Genomic DNA, 17647 nt, shown 5'->3' with positions numbered 1-17647 from the left:
TCTTAGTTGTTTTTGTATATGAAATGAAGACAACAATTGACCTTCCAAGATTGTAATGAAAATTAAACAAGATAAGGTATATGAGAAAGCTTTACAACCTATAAAATGCTGCAGAAATATTGAGCAGAAAAGAACATATTCAATGTGTGGAAGTTACAGGGTAGAGGATTTCAATCAAATCTGAGAAAAAAATTTCTAAAATGTAATACAGACCAGGGCAGATATGGGCTCCATCACAGTTCAGTGAGCCCCTCTCCAGGAAGTTTTCAAATTAAGGATGTGTTGGAAACGGGTTCCACCTGTTGGAAATGTGGTAATGAACACTTCTCCCTTAAAAGAGAGATTTCTTGGTTTATTTCTAAGAAGACTGTTATACTGTGGGTTGCCCAAGAGAATTAGGGTGCTCCCTGAAATTTTCAGGAAACTGGAGAGAAGACTTGACTTTCCACAGAATATGACATTGAGTTAGTGTCATTCAACTGAGAAGCAGAAGAAAAGGTGACCACACAGAGCCACTTTCCTCTGTTCTAGGTGAACTCTAAAGAGTAGAATACCCACTTAGCTGTCTATATTTCCAAGGCATGTTGGCTTTGGGGTGAACCCTAAAGGTTCCTGGCTACCATCTATAGTTATATTTCTGAATAAGATTTGTTTCTGAGTCTGAAGACACTAGGAATGGGGTTCTGATTCTAATTTCCCAGGGCCACCTCATTCCACCTCTGGATGATCCAAAGGGGAGAAAAAAAAAAAAAAACAAGAAAAAACAAATTTCTACAGAAAGTAAAAAATTTGTCTCTACTAATAACAGAACTTAAGCAGACCCCGTTGAAAAACATAATTTAACATACAGCTGACATACTTTTTAGATAAAGACAAGGGAATGTCTATGGCTTAACCCTAAGGAAATCTTACAGTCTAGCTCAGAGAAGTCAGGCTTCTGTCTTCAATTCCCGTCTTCCAATGATCTGTTGGTTCAAATGAGTCACACTCATAATGATGGTCCCCAGGAGAGCTCATTTCTTAGTAAGCTGTGGTAAGTCAAAACGTACTTCAGAGAATACAAGGTCACCACCTTGGGGGTGCTGAGGAAAAACATGGGTTTTGTGTGTTTTTGGTTGTTTGAAAAGAAAGAAAACCTCAAACTACTGAACCAGAAGTAATCCTCTCCTTTTTTTTTTTTAAATGTTCTACTTTGGGTTTAGCATTTCAAAAGCAACAATAGCAGATCCCATTTTTAATGAGCTCATCAAAAAGTTTTGATTTTGGGGGGCATTCTTTATGTTCCTACTGAGGTAAAGAAAAAAACTCAAGGCTCCTGGAGGAGCTGTTAACACCTCTTTCCTGGAACAAGTACTTAAAGCTTAGTAAGTTATGGCCCTATTTTCAGAAAATCCCAAAGGCGTACTAGTAGAGCTCAGACTTAGATAAAAGTGTTAGTAACACCACTGCTAGCTGATTGCATTACGTCATCTCGGGATGCCCCAGTGCCATTCCTACTTTCTCTTTGCTTTGGTGCCATTATCTAGAAGGATCCCTTGATTTAAAAAGTCCAGAAAACTTCCCATTACCCTTAGAACTGGTATACTTAATGGTTGGAGCCAAAAGAGGAGAAAAAGGATGAGAGGGATTTCATTGTGAGGGCGAGGAATACAGACAAGCAGCCAAAAGCAGGGTGAATACCTCCCTGACTTTCTCTATGAGCTACCTGGTCAGGAAGCAGGTGAATCAACAGAAGAGTTTTAAAGAGAGCAGGTGACACACTCCAGCCTGGACCTTTGGTTTTGTTAATTAATTTATTCAACAAATATTTATTGGATATCTTCTAAGTGACAAGTTCAGCTCTAGTTACCCAGCAGTTTCCCTCAACAATATCCTGAATAACTCCTGGTAATGCCAGACACCAGATAGATTTTTCTTGTTTTCCAGTGCTAAGAATTAGGATGCACAGTTTTTTTTTTCCATCTGTAGCCTCAAATTCCCATTAGATAATCTACTCAAAGCTGGATAAACACTCACATGCATTCATGAGGCAGTACTACGACTAGTGGTGAATATATTCACTACTCTGAGAAACATACACACATACCCCAAACTGAGAAACATTTGTTTTATAATTAAGGTTATCCAGTCAACAGATATTTATTGAGCTCCTAATACATGCCAAGCACGGGATTTGGTGATGAGAATACAGTGGTAAACAAAGCAGAAAAGGTCTTGTTTGAGGAACTTTTATTTTAGTGGAAAAACAGATACTTTTAGGTGGTCAAATAAATAATATAACCACAAGTTATGCTAGTTACTAAGAAGGAATTAAAGAGAAATAAAATAATGAGAAAGAGAGGAGGCTCCAAAAATGATCTGAGGAGGTGACATTTAAACTAAGGTCTGAAAGATAGGAAGAAGCCAGCCATATGGGGAGCCTGAAGAAGACCATTCCTGGCAAAGGAAATGGAGCCCATGTGTATGGAGACGACCGTCTCAGATGTTTGTCTCTACCAGGAAAATGAGAAATACAGCTATCACTGGAGAAAAGGAAAGGTAAAGAAAGGTTCGGGATTTTTTTGGTTTGGGCTGAGTTGTCTTTTATTGAAAAAGGATATTTGAACATATGTCCATGTTGATGGAAATCATTTCATAGACAGAGATAGTTTGAGGATCCAGAAGAGAGAAGAACAATTTTAAAGAGGCAAAGTAAGGGAATAGAAATGGATCTAGTGCACAAATGAAGAGATGGTTGTCTTCCTCCACTAGAAGGATAAAAGAAAGACATCATGCAGATGTGGGTAGATTTGTGTTCTGGTGGCGTAAGTGAGGTTCCATAGTGGGAGGAGGGGATATGGTGGGTTTGCAAGAGGAAAAGATATGACGTCACTGTCTCAAACAGTGGAAAAACATGGTTGGCAGGGAACTGAAGAAAAAGTGCTAGGCAGGGTTGAATGTCCATTTGAGATCTGTGATCACTAATGTGAAGCAAGGTTTCTCAAGTAGGGCTGATTTTTGTCTTCCCATCCCCAGCCTGGGCACATCTGGCAATGCCTAGAGATACTCTTGGTTATCACACAGGAGGAGGGAACAATGCAACTAGCACCTAGTGGCTAGAAGGCAGAGATACTGCTAAACACACTACAGCGCACAGGACAGCCTCCACAACAAAGAATTATCCAGCTCAGAATGTCAATAGAACCAATGTTGGGAAACCCACATGTAAATTGATGTCATACATATAGACCATCTCTGGAAAGCTACATAAGGAGACAGTGATAGTCTCTGTGAGCAGAAATGGGGCCATGGGACAGAGTGAAAAGAGGACTTACTGTCCTCCTATATTTTTGCATGCCTTTTAAAATTTGTACTATGTACATGTATTACGTATTCAAATCAACCAAAAGATAGAAATAAATCAGTGATAAAGAGTAATTGATTTAAGTAGATGATAGATAAAAACAAACTGAAACCAGCCTGTCTGTTTGGGTAATTTTTCTCTAGCAACATCCAGCTTGTAGGATGCCAGCTTAAAGGAAATGGGATTTTTGCAAGGGGAAAACAGTGAAGAACACAGAATATGCTGGAATTGAGAAATTTTCCAAAATACTGATTGTAATGACAGAGGGTAGATGCTAAGTTTGTCAGAGAGAGGAATGAAGATAAAGAAGGAGCTGATGGCTACGTAAGGAAATGCTAGAGTTTATCAGAGGTCTCAATGTGGTAAAAATAGACACAATTTGGGAGAAAAAAATGTTGGAGCAATTGAGCTGGAATAATAGGAGATGATGTGACAATAGGATGTCTGAAATCAAATTGTAAAGGAAATGCCATAATTTTTAACAAAGACAAAGTGGGGGGAAGGGCTGTGGTAGTGAGTAGTTGAAAAAAACAGGAAAAGGTCATTGTGACTGAAGAACAGGAGAATCTAAGAAACTGGGTATTTAGATGGATACCTCAGGTCAGTGGCTTCTTCTGGAGCATGAAGTGCCTCTCATATTGCTTATTAAAATGATAGATGCCATTTTTTAGATAGATGCCATGTACCAGATACTTTATATACATATTAGTCACTTTCGTCCAAGAGAAGTCAAGTGACTCACCCAGTGATTGCATTTAGAAAGTAAAGGCACAAAGATTCAAGTTCAAGTTTTTCAGTCCAAAGTCTGTGCCCTTTCCACTATGCTATGGCTCTGCTCCAGCAGGAGTGTGGGTGAAGTTATCATCAACTCTGTTGAAAGTTGGGTGAGCTTAACATTGGCAATAATATAGGTAATAAAAATTCTGGATAATGGAAAGAGACTTGGGGAGAGGGCTGTCTGGCAATGATAGATTTGCTTCACAGTTCCCACTCCAGTGAGTTCTTCTTAACGTGGTCTTAAGGCAAAAGGAGTGAAGAAGCCATGGAGGAAAGAAATAAGGAGGGAAAAAAATTTTAGTAATTTCCAAAAAGTACATTCATAATGTTGACCTGTATTCTAAAATATAATTTTTATTACAAGTATTCTTTTTATTAAAATATGCAAAGTGTATATAAATACTGATTATATTATAGGAAAACAACATCAACAGCTGACAATCAAAGAGTCTTGAGGACTATTTTGAGGACAACTGAGTCAGTTGCCAAGAAGTATTCAAGATCTACCACTAAATGCAACCCATGTTTTCCAAACACATCCTTCACAATCTCCACATTGTCTCTTCTTATGTAACTCTTCCAGTCACATGCATGTGAGTGCAGATGCACACACAGACACACAGACACACACAGACACACACAGACACACACACACACACCCCTAAAATTGCACTGGAAATATACATGCTGTGTGGGGAAAGGAGCAACTTCCCAAAAGATCCCCCTTGTTTCTTTGTTAGCATCACCTGGTGGCTCAGGCTGTGCCTTTAGAAGTAAAGATGCTCCCAATGGGACACTGGTCTTTTGGTCTCTTTAGCTTATCATGCAAGCCGAGTCCTCTCTTTCCATCCCTTATACACTCATGTCACGTCCATATATCTGAAAGGCAGCCTCCCCTGAGGTAGATAGTAGACCCACCCCAAGAGGTGAGTTAACAGGTGTCCTTTTCAATGTGCCAAAATGCTCTTGGACACTTTAAATGAGTGTAGGACAGTCTGGTAGCTGCTTCTTCCTGCCTCTGCATCTTCGCATGGCAGCGCGGAGTTTCGTGTTCTTCAGTCGTACTCCCCCTCCTGTCTGGCTCATGAGATGAGGAACTGTAGACCTGCTGGACCCTGTGGTCTCAAGATACTCTTGGCTCATGTCTTCTCACTTGACCTTAAGTGGGCTTAAGAAGACTCTCATTCAAGACCATATCTTCAGTGCCTGTAACAAGGAACCACATGGAGAGAATCCCAAAGTGCTTTTCTTAGAGCTTATATAAGCCAAAAAATGTCTTAGATTCCTCAAAACTGACCAGAGACAGTTCAGATACATTGACATATAAATGGTCAGCACTGGTGAGATTGAATACCGCTCCCAGGTAGCTGCTGCGGGCCCACATCTGGCCAGTAGTGCAGTAGTTCATTATCTTCCCCTCCATCAGCACCAGGTCCTGGGGATACTTAGAGTTCCTCATATAGACCTTGTGGTTCAGGGGCTGGTTGTTGCAGGACTGACCCCTGAAGTACACTTTGGAATACACAAAGTACAACCCAGTATCATTGATCACAAGGCCACCCTTCTTATACTTCACCCCAGAGACAAGGGCAATTCCATACGTGTCTTCCCATTCCAGAGGGATGGATCTTGAGTTGGACTTGCCTGAAATCAAATCAGAGAGGAGCTTTCAGCCGGGAGTGCTCATGTACCTAACAAATGAAGTTTCCAAGGCAAAACTGTGGGCCTTTCCTTGAGGAAATGACCAAAATGACATAATCCATACAGACCTGGCTAGTGGGTCAGACTCGATCCCTCACTGAATTCCTGAGAGACCTCTATCAAATTGCTTGCCTCAATTTTATCATCTACATGACTGGGACAATAACATATATCCTAATCAATTACAATGAGACATTACTGAGATTATTTTAGTTCTCTGGAACAGAGATTCTATGATCTTCAGAACTAACACCAAAACTTCTAGGTTTTGAGGTGTCTCCATGAGGAAAAAAGCCAAACCTAAGGAAATTCTAAAGTTGGGAAGAACCCTTAGGGATCATCTGTTCCAACTCCTCACCTATGCTAAGGAGTCCTCAGTACCCCCACTTTGGGCTAAAATCCCCTTTCTTTTATGTCCACACAGCGGTATATTCATACCTTAAGCAGAGAACGCTCTCCACTACTGAAATTATCACTTATGTACCTGTATTTCCTTATTAGATTTTAAGTTCCTTGAAGGCAGGAACCACGTGTTATTAATCTACATGCCCCCAAGGCTCGGCATACAACACGTGTTCAATAAATATCTGGTGATCCAAACTGGATCATTCTACAGCCTCTGCCTAAATAATTCCAGGGGCAGTGGCATACTACTTTCTGTGATACTTATCCACTTTTCGGATATTCATGGATTGTGCTCTGGGAATGCCCACACCACATTGCTCTCAAATCACTTCACTTCACTACATGACCACACGCAGGAAGTCCACCAATGCCAGGACCGGGCCTTTCCTCTCACTCCTACTTCTACTCTTGCACAAAGCAGAGTGAAGCTCTTCCAGAAAACCAGAAAAGCGCTGACTAAAATAATTGATCCCTCCATCCCTTCCCAGATCTCACCTTTTGAACGCATGCCCCAAATCCCCTAAGGGTCTTTGGAATGATTGAAAAGAGTGACCTCCTAATGAGCAGGGGTCATGTTATAACCAGCTCCATTTTGCCAGTTCAGAACATGGCCTAGACAATTGCAGGGGTTCAGTATGGGTGCGAGGCTGACTTCACTAGAAAGATGGGACTATTCTTGGGTGTCAAATGCTGTCACCAGAAAGTAGCAACTCCCTCCAAGCACAGTACCCAACCAGCCACTCTTTCTGTCAAAGGCTTTTCCAAGCCCCATGTATCCTTCAGATACAGACCTGTTAAATGGGCCACTTTTCTCAGCTCCCTTTTTTCAGAGGGTGGGTTGGGTTGACCTGTATCATAGAGAGATGAAAGATACATGTAAAAATGAGATACCAACTATTCTTTTGTTGGGACTCAACTGATCATTTAAATAAAAGTGATTTTTTAAAAACATAAATGATACAGTCTAACACATACTATAGTCTAATATAGTTTAACATATACTATATATGTTATTACATATAAAATAATATAGTTTAACATATACTAATCATTCAAGTCCAAACTATAGAACTCCCAGCAACCTGTACTTCAGAAAAAAGAGGTTAAAAAATAAACCAAATTGAGATAGACATATGCACAAATTATGTCACAAAGAAACAATAAAAAGGTTGATTGATAAAGAGCTATCATATCAGTCACTGCATTTGAACTTGCCACAGTCCTTTGAGATAGAGATTATTGTCCCACCTTATAGACAGCTAAATGAACTTAAAAGGTGGGTGCTTTGTCCAGGAAGACCCAGCTACTCAGTGTCAGAAGAGGAGGGACACTCAAGTCTCCTGGTTCCAAATTAGGATTTGTTTTTTTACTTGTCCTGCAGCCTTGAGGACTCCACAGGACAGAGGCCAAAGACTATGATTTCACCCCCTGGCCACTAGGTCTTCCCCCCAGTGGCATTTGACCACCTGCCCAAATTAATCATCCTTAGATCTCAAATGCCTTGAGTAGCTCCCCATTGAACGTATAACTGTGTAAAATTTTCCCCAGCCACATGATCTCTGCCTGTCTGTCCAGCCTCACTTCCTCTGCTTGCTCACGTCGGCCAAGGCTGCACGAGTTCTGATGTAACCTGAACACAACCAGCTTCCAGCCCCTGTGCCTTTGCTCCTGCTGTTCGTCTGCTCAGAATGCCCTCCAAACAGATCTTTGTGGTAAACTCCTATCATCTTCTAAATACCACCCGCAATACCTCTTTCTTGGGGAAATTCTCTCAGGTGTTTTTAATCCAGTACAGTTTTTCCCTCCTTTGAAACCTAGAATCACTTTGTCTTTCCCTCTTTTGTCGGTTCTGACTCCCCATTTCTGTGGTAACTGTATAACTTGTCTTATTCCCCCCAAATAAATGCAAATTTCCTACTATATGTTTAATCCAACGGAGTACTTAGTTCAGTTTCTAACTCAGGGCATGTGACCAGTAAATATTTGGGAAATTGAAAGAGTTAAAATAGACAACAGTTGCAAAAGTAGAATTATTTCTCTGACTTCAAATATTTTAACTAAAGAGAGCCATCACTTAGCTAATAAATTCAACTTAGATGTTTAAGAAAGATTCATAGAAAGGCCCTCATCCACATCAAGCTCATAGCGATTAGCCTGTAAAACCCACATGTGGAGTGACATTGCCCCGACCAGCTGAGAACATGACCTGAACAATCATGACCTCTCTAGCCACCCGAGACCACCCACCATGAATGAGGTGTTAGCGAACAGGAAAGGCAAAACTGAGTCTCCTCTACATTCCTATACCACAAACCATCTGTGCAATTAGTCTGGCATTCAGCCATGTACTGACAGGAAATGGAACAGAGAACCACAGGTTGCGTATCTTTCTATCCCTCACAGAGCTTTGCACACTGTGATTCTCATTGAGGGTCCTCAGTAAAAATATCTGCTGGATAAGTGCTGAAATAAAATGGAAATAGATCCTATACTTCAGTGATGACTGTTTCCTGCCCCCGGGGCCTTTGCACATGCCGTTCTCACTGCTGGAATGCTCTCCCCTATCCTCCCACACCACCCCACACACAGGCATGCGCACAACACCTCCTTAGAGGGGACTTTCCAGACCACTCTATGTTACACTGCACTTAGTAAAATTTGAAATTATATTGTCTGCTTGCTTGCTTTTGTTTACCCTTTCCTGCGTGCTTAAGCTCCCTAAGGGCAGGACCCTTGTCTCTCTTGTTCTCATTCATCACCAACACCCAGCACTGGCACATAAGAAGCACTCCAAAAACATTTGTGAATGAATTAAAGACTTAATGAGTTAACTGTGGAAAAATGGAAAATGAAAAAGGAGCAAATAAATACGTTTAAATAATCTATAATAGTTTTTCTGGCATGTATGCCAGAGAAAATCGTTGTTAATTTGTTGAACTATAAATCCTTCTAATTCTTTACTGAGAACATAAAAATATGCATGTGCACTTATATAGTCAATTTAAACTAAGCCTACTGTTTTATAACTTGTCTTTTTTATCTAACAATGTAGAACACACAATCTCCATGGCCTTAAATGTAATTATATGGATTTCATTTGCTGCATATGATGCCCTCTGAATATACCATGATGTATTTAATCTCTTGTTAAGAGGCATTTAAGTTTCTTCTGACTTTATTATAGATAGCCTTATAAGGAAATGACAAACACCCTTATTTCTGAGTTTTTGGGTCTATGTCTCATTACCTTATTAAGATAAATTCTTAGTGATGAGAGTACATGGTCAATTAACACTTTTTGTTTTAAAGATTTTATTTATTTATTTGACAGAGAGAGAGAGTGTGTGAGCACAAGCAGGGGGAGAGACAGGCAGAGGGAGAGAAAGAAGCATGTTCTGCAGGCTCCCCTCGGAGCAGAGAGCCTGATGCGGGGCTCGATATGGGGCTCGATTCCAGCACCCTGGAATCATGACCCGAGGCAAAGGCAGTTGCTTAACTGACTGAGCCACCCAGGCGCCCCAGTAAATTAACACTTTTAATCCTTTGGTACATTTTCCAACTGGTCTTCAGAAAAGGTATAGCAATTTACATGTTCCTTGGCTGTCAATTAATGTTTAAGCAAAAATTTTCTCTCACATTTTTGCCAATCTGTTTTTTTTTCATCTTTACCAATGGGATGAATGAAAATGGATATCCCTTTGTTTTAATTTGCATCTCTTTTCCTATTAATAAAGTTGCTACTTTCTTCTCCATGGGGAAATTCACCAAGATCTGGTCCATCTGGGTTGATAAGAAAGTACTTGTTTACTGGAAGAGGTGGACCTGACTCATCTATTCACTTGACTTTTAATCACTAAAATGATCCCAGAGAGCGGGTGAAATATGAGTAATTAGGGACCTGTTTCACCAGCCACATTCCACTGATTTTCAAAGCTATTTTATTTTAGAAATCCTCCAAAGGTTTTATTTTTCTAACAAATATTTCTACTCTGCTTGAATATATCTGGGCTTTCTAACATTTAGGGACTTGGACCTAGAACTAGAGACCAGAGCTTCCAAGGGATGGTTCCTCCAGAGCTTACATTCTGGAGCAGTAGGGTGACCATAGGGCATAGGGCACCAGTCTATATGCTGGAAAGCCCTGTAGGTGACAAAGCACCAGAAGCCTGTGTTCCTTCTAGCCCCAGTTCCACACCAGCCATTTGGGGCATATCCCTAATCTATCTGGTATTCTGTTTCTCTTCCGAGAAGTGAGATGACTGGACCAGATTTGCTCCAAGCTCCCTTCCAACTCTTACCAAATTCGAAGTTCAATGAATCTTAGTTGAATGAACCAGAGCATCTTAAATCTACCTGACCACAGTTTCCAAACTGTGTCACACAAGGTCAGTGTTCAACATTTTCATCTTCTCCCTTGTCCTGAATCTCATACAAAGGACTTTCTTTTATTATTGAAGGGAGCTCATTATTGCCTTTGTGGGGAAAGTTGGACTAGCCCTTGAGAAATGGCCAAAGTCTTCCCTCCAAGACTGCCAGTGAGTGCAAAAGAACAACTTTAATGTGGATGATTAATTGCCCACTTTTTAAAAGCTTAAAGGGGCACCTGGGTGGCTCAGTCAGTTAAGCATGAGATTCTTGATTTCAGCTCAGGTCATGATCTCAGGGTCTTGAGATGGAGCCCTGCATCAGGCTTTGTGCTGGGTGTGGAGCCTGCTTAAGACTCTCTCTCTCCCTTTCCCTCTGCCACCCCCCAATAAATAAATAAATAAATAAATAAATAAATAAATAAATAAAAGCTTAAATATATCCTAGACATTTTTTTTTAAATAAAGCTTGACTCTTCAGTAATCTCTTACAGAGTTTAAAGAGGAGATGACTTTTCCCAGAAACATCTGTCTCTGCCCCCTCCACCCCCCACCTCCCTGGGAGTTACAGCCACTGCCCTGTTCATGGAAACCAGGATGCCTGAGGAAGGGGACAGGCCTGGAACAAGCTGGATATGTGTCATCTCTTTCCAAAGTCAAATGGAAATTATTTGAATTGTGTGCAGTACTCAGTTATACTGATTTTGAATGATTACATTCACTCGATATGTTAGGGCAGTTCGAGGAATCAAAATGACCAAAGATTCCAAACTAGCCTGGATTCCTTTTGTAGTACACATGTGTCCAAGAATGGGATGGAATTCAACGCCTTCAGCCAACATGGCTCAGCCATGAGGACTGTCTTTAGAAACTCAACATACGTGCATTAAAGGACTCACCTATTTGCTTCTCCAAAGATGATGCTATATGACTTTGGCTGGTGGACTGGCAAAAGAGAGAGAAAAAAAGATGCATAATAAATATGAAGATCTTTAAGCTACAGGAGGCAAAGTTGTCAAATAAACCAATAAAATTGAGAAGGGAATCTCCACACCTCAGAACCTCTCCTAACTCAGACTCTGGCCATGCCATCGTGTCTCACCGTGCCTCAGTTTTGTGATTTGGAAGAGTTCTGATATTTTTAAGTATTTTCAAGGAAATTTAGTTTGGTCATTTAAACAAATTCACTCCTAAGCAAGACTCCAAATTCCTTTTCTTTCATGAATCACTAATCTCTAGGTAGGGGTTCAGCAGGCGGACTGGCCAGCTGAGAAAGGAAGAATTGTCACTGCCAGTCCTATTCGGGCCCTGATCCTTTACAAGAGAGCAAATACCCCTTTCACTCATTTGAGCCTCCATTTCTCTGCCTCTGGAATAGAACGACTAGAATGATCCACTTCGAAGACAGGAAAAAAGGACTAAAATATACTTTGCAAGAGGCCACAGTCCCTTTGGGCTTCGGTATCCCTTCGCCCTCCGCTGCAGCAGAGCTGTCTACACCCGGTCTCCATAGCACAGCAAATGCACACGCTGGCTTACCTCTCTGAGTTCGGCCAGCTCCTTCTGTAGGTGAAAGAGCTGGAACATGCCCAGCCCCAGTCCAACCAGGGCCACCAGAACCATGAAAAACATCACAAGGAGGCACGCGCCTGTGTTGTGGTCCCTCCGCGTCTTCACAGGCGGCAGCGGCAGCGGAGCCAGCGGTGGTGGCGGCGGTAGTGTTGGTGGCGGTGGTGGCGGTGGCCTCCTGGGTGGCGGTGGCCTTCCCGGCACAGAGGATGGACACGGGAGGACTGAGCCGGGAGGGGCCCAGGGAGAGCCGGCACTGCTGTCCACCCAGTAGATTTGGGGGTACGGGTAGTTCAAGGGCTGCTGCATGGCAGCCGGTTCGGCGAGCTGGCAGCCGGTTCAGCGGGCTGGCCCCTGCAAGGTGTCCGGGCCGGGGCCGCTGTTTTTCTGACTGCTCGAGAGAAGAAAAGCCGGCTCTTTCTTTATAGAGTTTCCATGGCCAAGGGAAACACCTCTCTTTCGTTCTCTCTTTCCTTCTCTCTTTCTGCTTCTCAAAGAGACACCCACTCACTTTGCATCTGAAGCTGAGAAGCCTCAAGACAAGAGACTCAGAGCAAACCCCGGGAAGTTTCCGCCCACAAGTTTCTGATGAAAGCCTGCAGGGCCCCGTTGCCGCTGCGCTACCTGAACCGCTGGTGGGATAGCCTTATCTTTCTCAGGCCCTGCGAGAGCGGGCAGCACTGGGCTCAGCCCAGTGGGCTTTGTCCAGCGGCCAGCTCCCGGGGGGGAGGGGGGGGGTCCAGGCCCTGCGGGGCAAGACTATGGAGTCAGAGCCAGGAGTGGAGTCCACCTCTTACCTTTTGCAGGAGGGAATCAATCCCTTGCTCCATCCTCTCACCACACCCAAGTACCGTTTACCCTAACACTGCAAAGCACTGTAATTTATGGGGTAAAAATCTGCCCCACCCTCTCTCTACGGATTAAATCAGAGGTTGCAAACCAGTGGCTGACATACCCATAGACCTCACTATGTTTTTTCTCTTCTCTGTTGTCCCGTTTTAAAATTGGGATAGTCCACATTAAATACATTTATTATGTTTTGAAACATTAGAATACTGGACACCCTAGAGGCCAGCCAAACCCAGTCCACCGGAGCTGACATCGTTGCTCCCAGCTGGCCCACCCTTCACTGTGCTTCACACACCAGCCACCCTGGGCAATGGCCTTCCTGGTCCCTGCAGGCCTCTGTTTGCAGCCTGTGTTCTGGCTGTCAGGGGTAACACATGGCACCCAGTTAAATTTGAATGTCACGTAAAGAAATCATTTTTAGGATAAGCATGTCCTAAACATCACGTGGAATATGCTAAAAAGTCGTTTTAGCGACTGGACAAGCCATTGTCGTTTATCTGATGTTCAAATTTAACTGATTGTCCTATTTGTTTGCTTTTTACTAAAGACAGGAACTCTATCTGGAGGGACCTCACCCTTTTCTGTGGCTTCAAATACTATTTATATGCCTTTAACTCCCAAGTGCTTGGCCGCAGTCCCAATCAGGCTCCCCTATAAACCCTGTAAACCACGCAGAAAACCCTGTTTTCCATTTTACTGGAGAGCTCCACTTTTCTGATTTCATTAGCATTTACATCGTGCTGTGGCATTTCTGCGGCTGCCATTCTGGCTTTCCACCTGGGCCAAAGCAACACCAGATTTACTTCCCTGCCACTTTCTGCGGGCCCACCCCTCCCATACTACCTGTTTCACTTGACGTCAGTCTTTCTGGTGACGACTTCAACTCCTCTCTCTTTCTCTCCTGCAACATTTAACCCAGGCCTGTTGATTTTCCCCGAACCTGTTTCTCACATCAGCACACCCTCTCCATTTCTATTTTTCCTGTTATTGTCTTAGGTCAGACGTTTATTACCTCTCACCTGCCGTAGCACAATGGCACCTAACATTAGCACTCCCTCCCACCAGCCTTCCCGAGCACAAGTCACCCTGCAGAATGATGCAAGAACCACGCTGATAAAAGCAAACTCAAGAGATCTCGCTTTCTCGCCAAAACCTTGTGTTGAAAGGTTTGAAACCAGAAGTCGTCCAAATTCCCTAGCGTGACACCCAGGGCTCCTTCCCGTTAGGCTCCAGCAGCTGGCACTGCCTCCTCTCCAGACGCTTCTGCCCACATCCCGCTCTGGACTCATGAGACAGCATGACAGATGAGCCCAGAATGACTGCATGAGCTTCTCACTATCGCTTCTTCTAGGTGGGCAGAGTTAATGTGCTTTTGAACTCACATATGGCTTTACTCATAGTTATGAAAAAGGGCAGTTTAAAGGCCATAAGTGAGAATCAGAATGTATAATTTAAGAATTCCACCATACATACAACCAAAAAAGCCTTGAAAGTATCCTGAAATAACTCTGACAAAAGTTGCATAGGGTCATCTCTTTTACACTATACAAATGTTACTGAAGGTGGCAAAGATTCAAATGAGTGAAAAGACACACCACGTCGAGGATGGGGAGGCTAGAAAGTGTTGCAGGATGCTCAGGGGTTTGTGGTTCTTGAGTTAAACTGCCTGGGGTTCAAATCCCAGCTCTTCCGCTTATGAGCTGTGTGAACTGGACAGGCCATTGTCCCTCGGTGCCACAGTTTTCTCATCTATAAAAATGAGCCTGATCAGAACAGTACTTATTTCGTAGGGCGTTGTGAGAACTAAATGAGTCAAAGCACTTGGTACACTTAAAATAGTCCCTAGCTTCAAAGTAAGCCCTTAGCAAATGTTGTCCTCGTTGTAAATGCAGCAAATCTTCGTACACGTAATCCACCTGTAAACTTAACATACCGGACAGTCTTCCACTGAAGAGAAAAGAAGGTGCAGAGGAGAGACAGGCTGCAGGAAAAAGTGCAAGTCAATGCCCAACAACCAGGATCCGCAGAGATTCCACCAGTGGACTGATGGACTGATGGACCCCTCTGTTTCAGGCTAAGATCCTCCCTGCTTTTCTCTCTCAAACTCCCACAGAAACTTCTAGCATTTTTCAGTAAGAATTATGCTATACTTTCACACCTCCCTCTGCCCTGCTTCTTGATTTAATCCATGATAGGAGGAATCAGAATCTTACTATCTGCCCCCAACCCATCCAGGGTCCTCGGATCCTGGGGAGAATCTGAACAGAAATAGAGATAGAGAGCAGTCTTTAAACACCAGCATTGCTCTTTGATGCGGCCACCAAATACCATATGTTGGCTAAATCATGGAGAAATAAACACCCTAACAGACAATAACAAGGACTTGTCGTAGTTTGGGGTACTACCAGAACCTTGTTCATTAGCAGAAATGATCTTTTCAAATAAGATCTTAGCTCTGTGATCGCTGGGGGGGAGGGGAACACATATATTTGCCTTCGAAAGATGCACTGAAGGGGCACCTGGCTGGCTCAGTCATTAGAACAGGCGACTCTTGACCTCAGGGTGGTGAGTTTGAGCCCCACGTTATGTGTAGAGATTACTAAAAATAAATAATTTTTTTTTAAAATGCACTGAATAAATAAATCAAAGGGCCAACCTGCTGGCAGCTCCCACATGTGGGAAATTCCAATTGAGGAACTTCTCTCTTTCTGAGCTCATCCCTCTACTTGCACTGGCGGCCTCTCTGATTCTGCAACCAGGGTTCCTTGAGGATGGATGGGGGAGAAAGATTCAGAACTGGTGATTTCTTTCGGATAAGGTGTAGGGTTGCCTGTCGTAGAGATTTAATGGGATGTGGGTGAGGTTTGGGAGCAAATCAAAATGCAGGACCAAATCAGAAAATGCTCCCTGTACAAGTTATTAAAATTTTTTTAGGTATCTGACCTCATTAGATTAAATTCAAGTAATCTTTAATGATGATCCCTCTAGCATTGTAATTCCCTTCAGAAACTGTCCGGACCCTTTAGTAAAAGAATTCCAATGATCTTTCCCCATCTTAGCATGTTAGCCACATGGAGGTTAAAAGAACAGAAGAGAAAGGAGAAGGGGTTCCTCTTTCTTTCCATCCCTCCCGTGTTTTAGCAGGGGAGCGGACTCAGCGGACTGTGGCCTGGAGCTCTAGACATGACTCGGCAGTCACCCAGAGTGGTGCACAATGGAACCAGCAGCTAACTCTTCCCTGGTGCCCGGGAAGAGGGTAAAAAGACAGGATAACGCTGGGTAGTAACAAGTTACACGTGGCACACCGTGTCAGTCTCGTTCACTACCACTGGGTGAAAACTCAACAAATACATGTTGGCCAAGTGACCGGATACAGAAGAGTCTGAAGTCAGAAACAGGACCTGGTAGGACTTAAGATTCTTCTGCAGCCTCACTCGGGGATGCTGAGCGTTCCATCTTCGGACGACACTGGGCAGATGTCAGTGGCCTGCTGCCGACGTGGGAAGCTCAGCCGCACAGCATGTTCCCCTCCTTCTCCAAGGCCGGCGTGGCCCTCCTTCAGTTGCCACTGATGCATTTCCACTGCCACTGAAATAAAATCTGAACTCTTTGGTGTGACTTCCAAGCCCCTCGTTATCTGGGCTCTTCCTGACTCTGCAACTTTCTACTCTCTTCCTCTCAGGCCACACTGCAGTCACACGGGCCTTCCCATTCATCAAACGTGGCAAGTTGTTGCCCACCTCAGGGCCTTTGCCCGAGCTGCTGCCATTGGTCAGAATGCTCTTTGCCCCACTTCTGCCCTACTTTTATATGACCAGCTCCTAGAATCCTTCAGTCCTAAACCAAATACCACTTCCTCGAAGAGGTTTTCACTGGTCATTCCATCTAAATGAGATAATCCCAGTTAGTATTCTCTCTCATCGTACTCTGGGCTTTTTTTTCTTTTTCCTTTTCTGGTACTTATCACAATTTCGTAAATAGATATAGAGAGATATAGAATCATGTCTATCTTCTGCACTCTCTTCTATACGCAGCCTAGCACAGTGCCTGACAAGTAACGTGCAATAAATATTGAAACAATTCTTACCAAACTCTCCATACAGTAGTTTTCTAGCACCCTCAAATCACAACTCATTCACTGTCTCAGTTTCTCATCAAATGTTGGCTCTTAAACCCTGAGACAAGTCAGAAGACTTTTGAGAGGAACCGCACAGGCTTATACCCAAAGGCATCCATCCCATTAACAGCCAGCTGGGTGCCAGGTTGATCTTTCCTGCCTCCAGATGACCTCCTTGCCACTCGAAGCACAACCCAAGAAGCCAGGGAGAGACCGTCCTCCCTCCTGTATCAAAGTTCTAATACTATTCAGAGCAGTCACTCTTTCTCTCAAGAGGCTTCTCAAGTTTTCTGGCAGTAAAAACCCTGGTGGCCGACCCTGACGTGATAAAGTTGAGGTGGCGGCTCAGCAGACTGGCCATCTTTTTATTTGATTTATTTATTTATTTATTTTAGTAGGCTCCACACTGGGTGTGGAGTTCAATACGGGGCTTGAACTCATGACCCTGAGATCAAGACCTGAACCGATATCAAGAGCCAGATACTTTACTGACGGAGCCACCCAACACCCCCGAATTGTCAT

The 17647-nt window shown here is 43.2% G+C and overlaps 1 protein-coding gene across 1 annotated transcript; it reads right to left on the bottom strand.

Moving 5' to 3' along the window:
- Window positions 1–4468: 4468 nt before the first annotated feature.
- FASLG (Fas ligand) lies at window positions 4469–12736 on the bottom strand. Its single transcript, XM_026509345.4, has 4 exons — window positions 12130–12736; window positions 11490–11535; window positions 7018–7074; window positions 4469–5764 (listed from the first exon to the last, which is right to left on the bottom strand). Exons 1-4 carry the CDS (start codon window positions 12466–12468, stop codon window positions 5370–5372), a joined length of 837 nt encoding a protein of 278 aa, XP_026365130.1. The 5' UTR covers window positions 12469–12736; the 3' UTR covers window positions 4469–5369.
- Between the last annotated feature and the right edge of the window lie 4911 nt (window positions 12737–17647).

This window comes from Ursus arctos, unplaced genomic scaffold (assembly GCF_023065955.2).
Source record: "Ursus arctos isolate Adak ecotype North America unplaced genomic scaffold, UrsArc2.0 scaffold_2, whole genome shotgun sequence".
NCBI lineage: Eukaryota > Metazoa > Chordata > Mammalia > Carnivora > Ursidae > Ursus > Ursus arctos.
This window is presented reverse-complemented; position numbering and strand designations above follow the sequence as displayed.

Coding starts and splice junctions, on each gene's coding strand:
- FASLG (XM_026509345.4), bottom strand. CDS start 12,468: ATGCAGCAGCCCTTGAACTACCCGTACCCCCAAATCTACTGGGTGGAC. Junction 11,536..12,129: donor AGCTGGCCGAACTCAGAGAG/GTAAGCCAGCGT, acceptor CTCTTTTGCCAG/TCCACCAGCCAAAGTCATAT. Junction 5,765..7,017: donor AAAAGTGGCCCATTTAACAG/GTCTGTATCTGA, acceptor ATTTGATTTCAG/GCAAGTCCAACTCAAGATCC.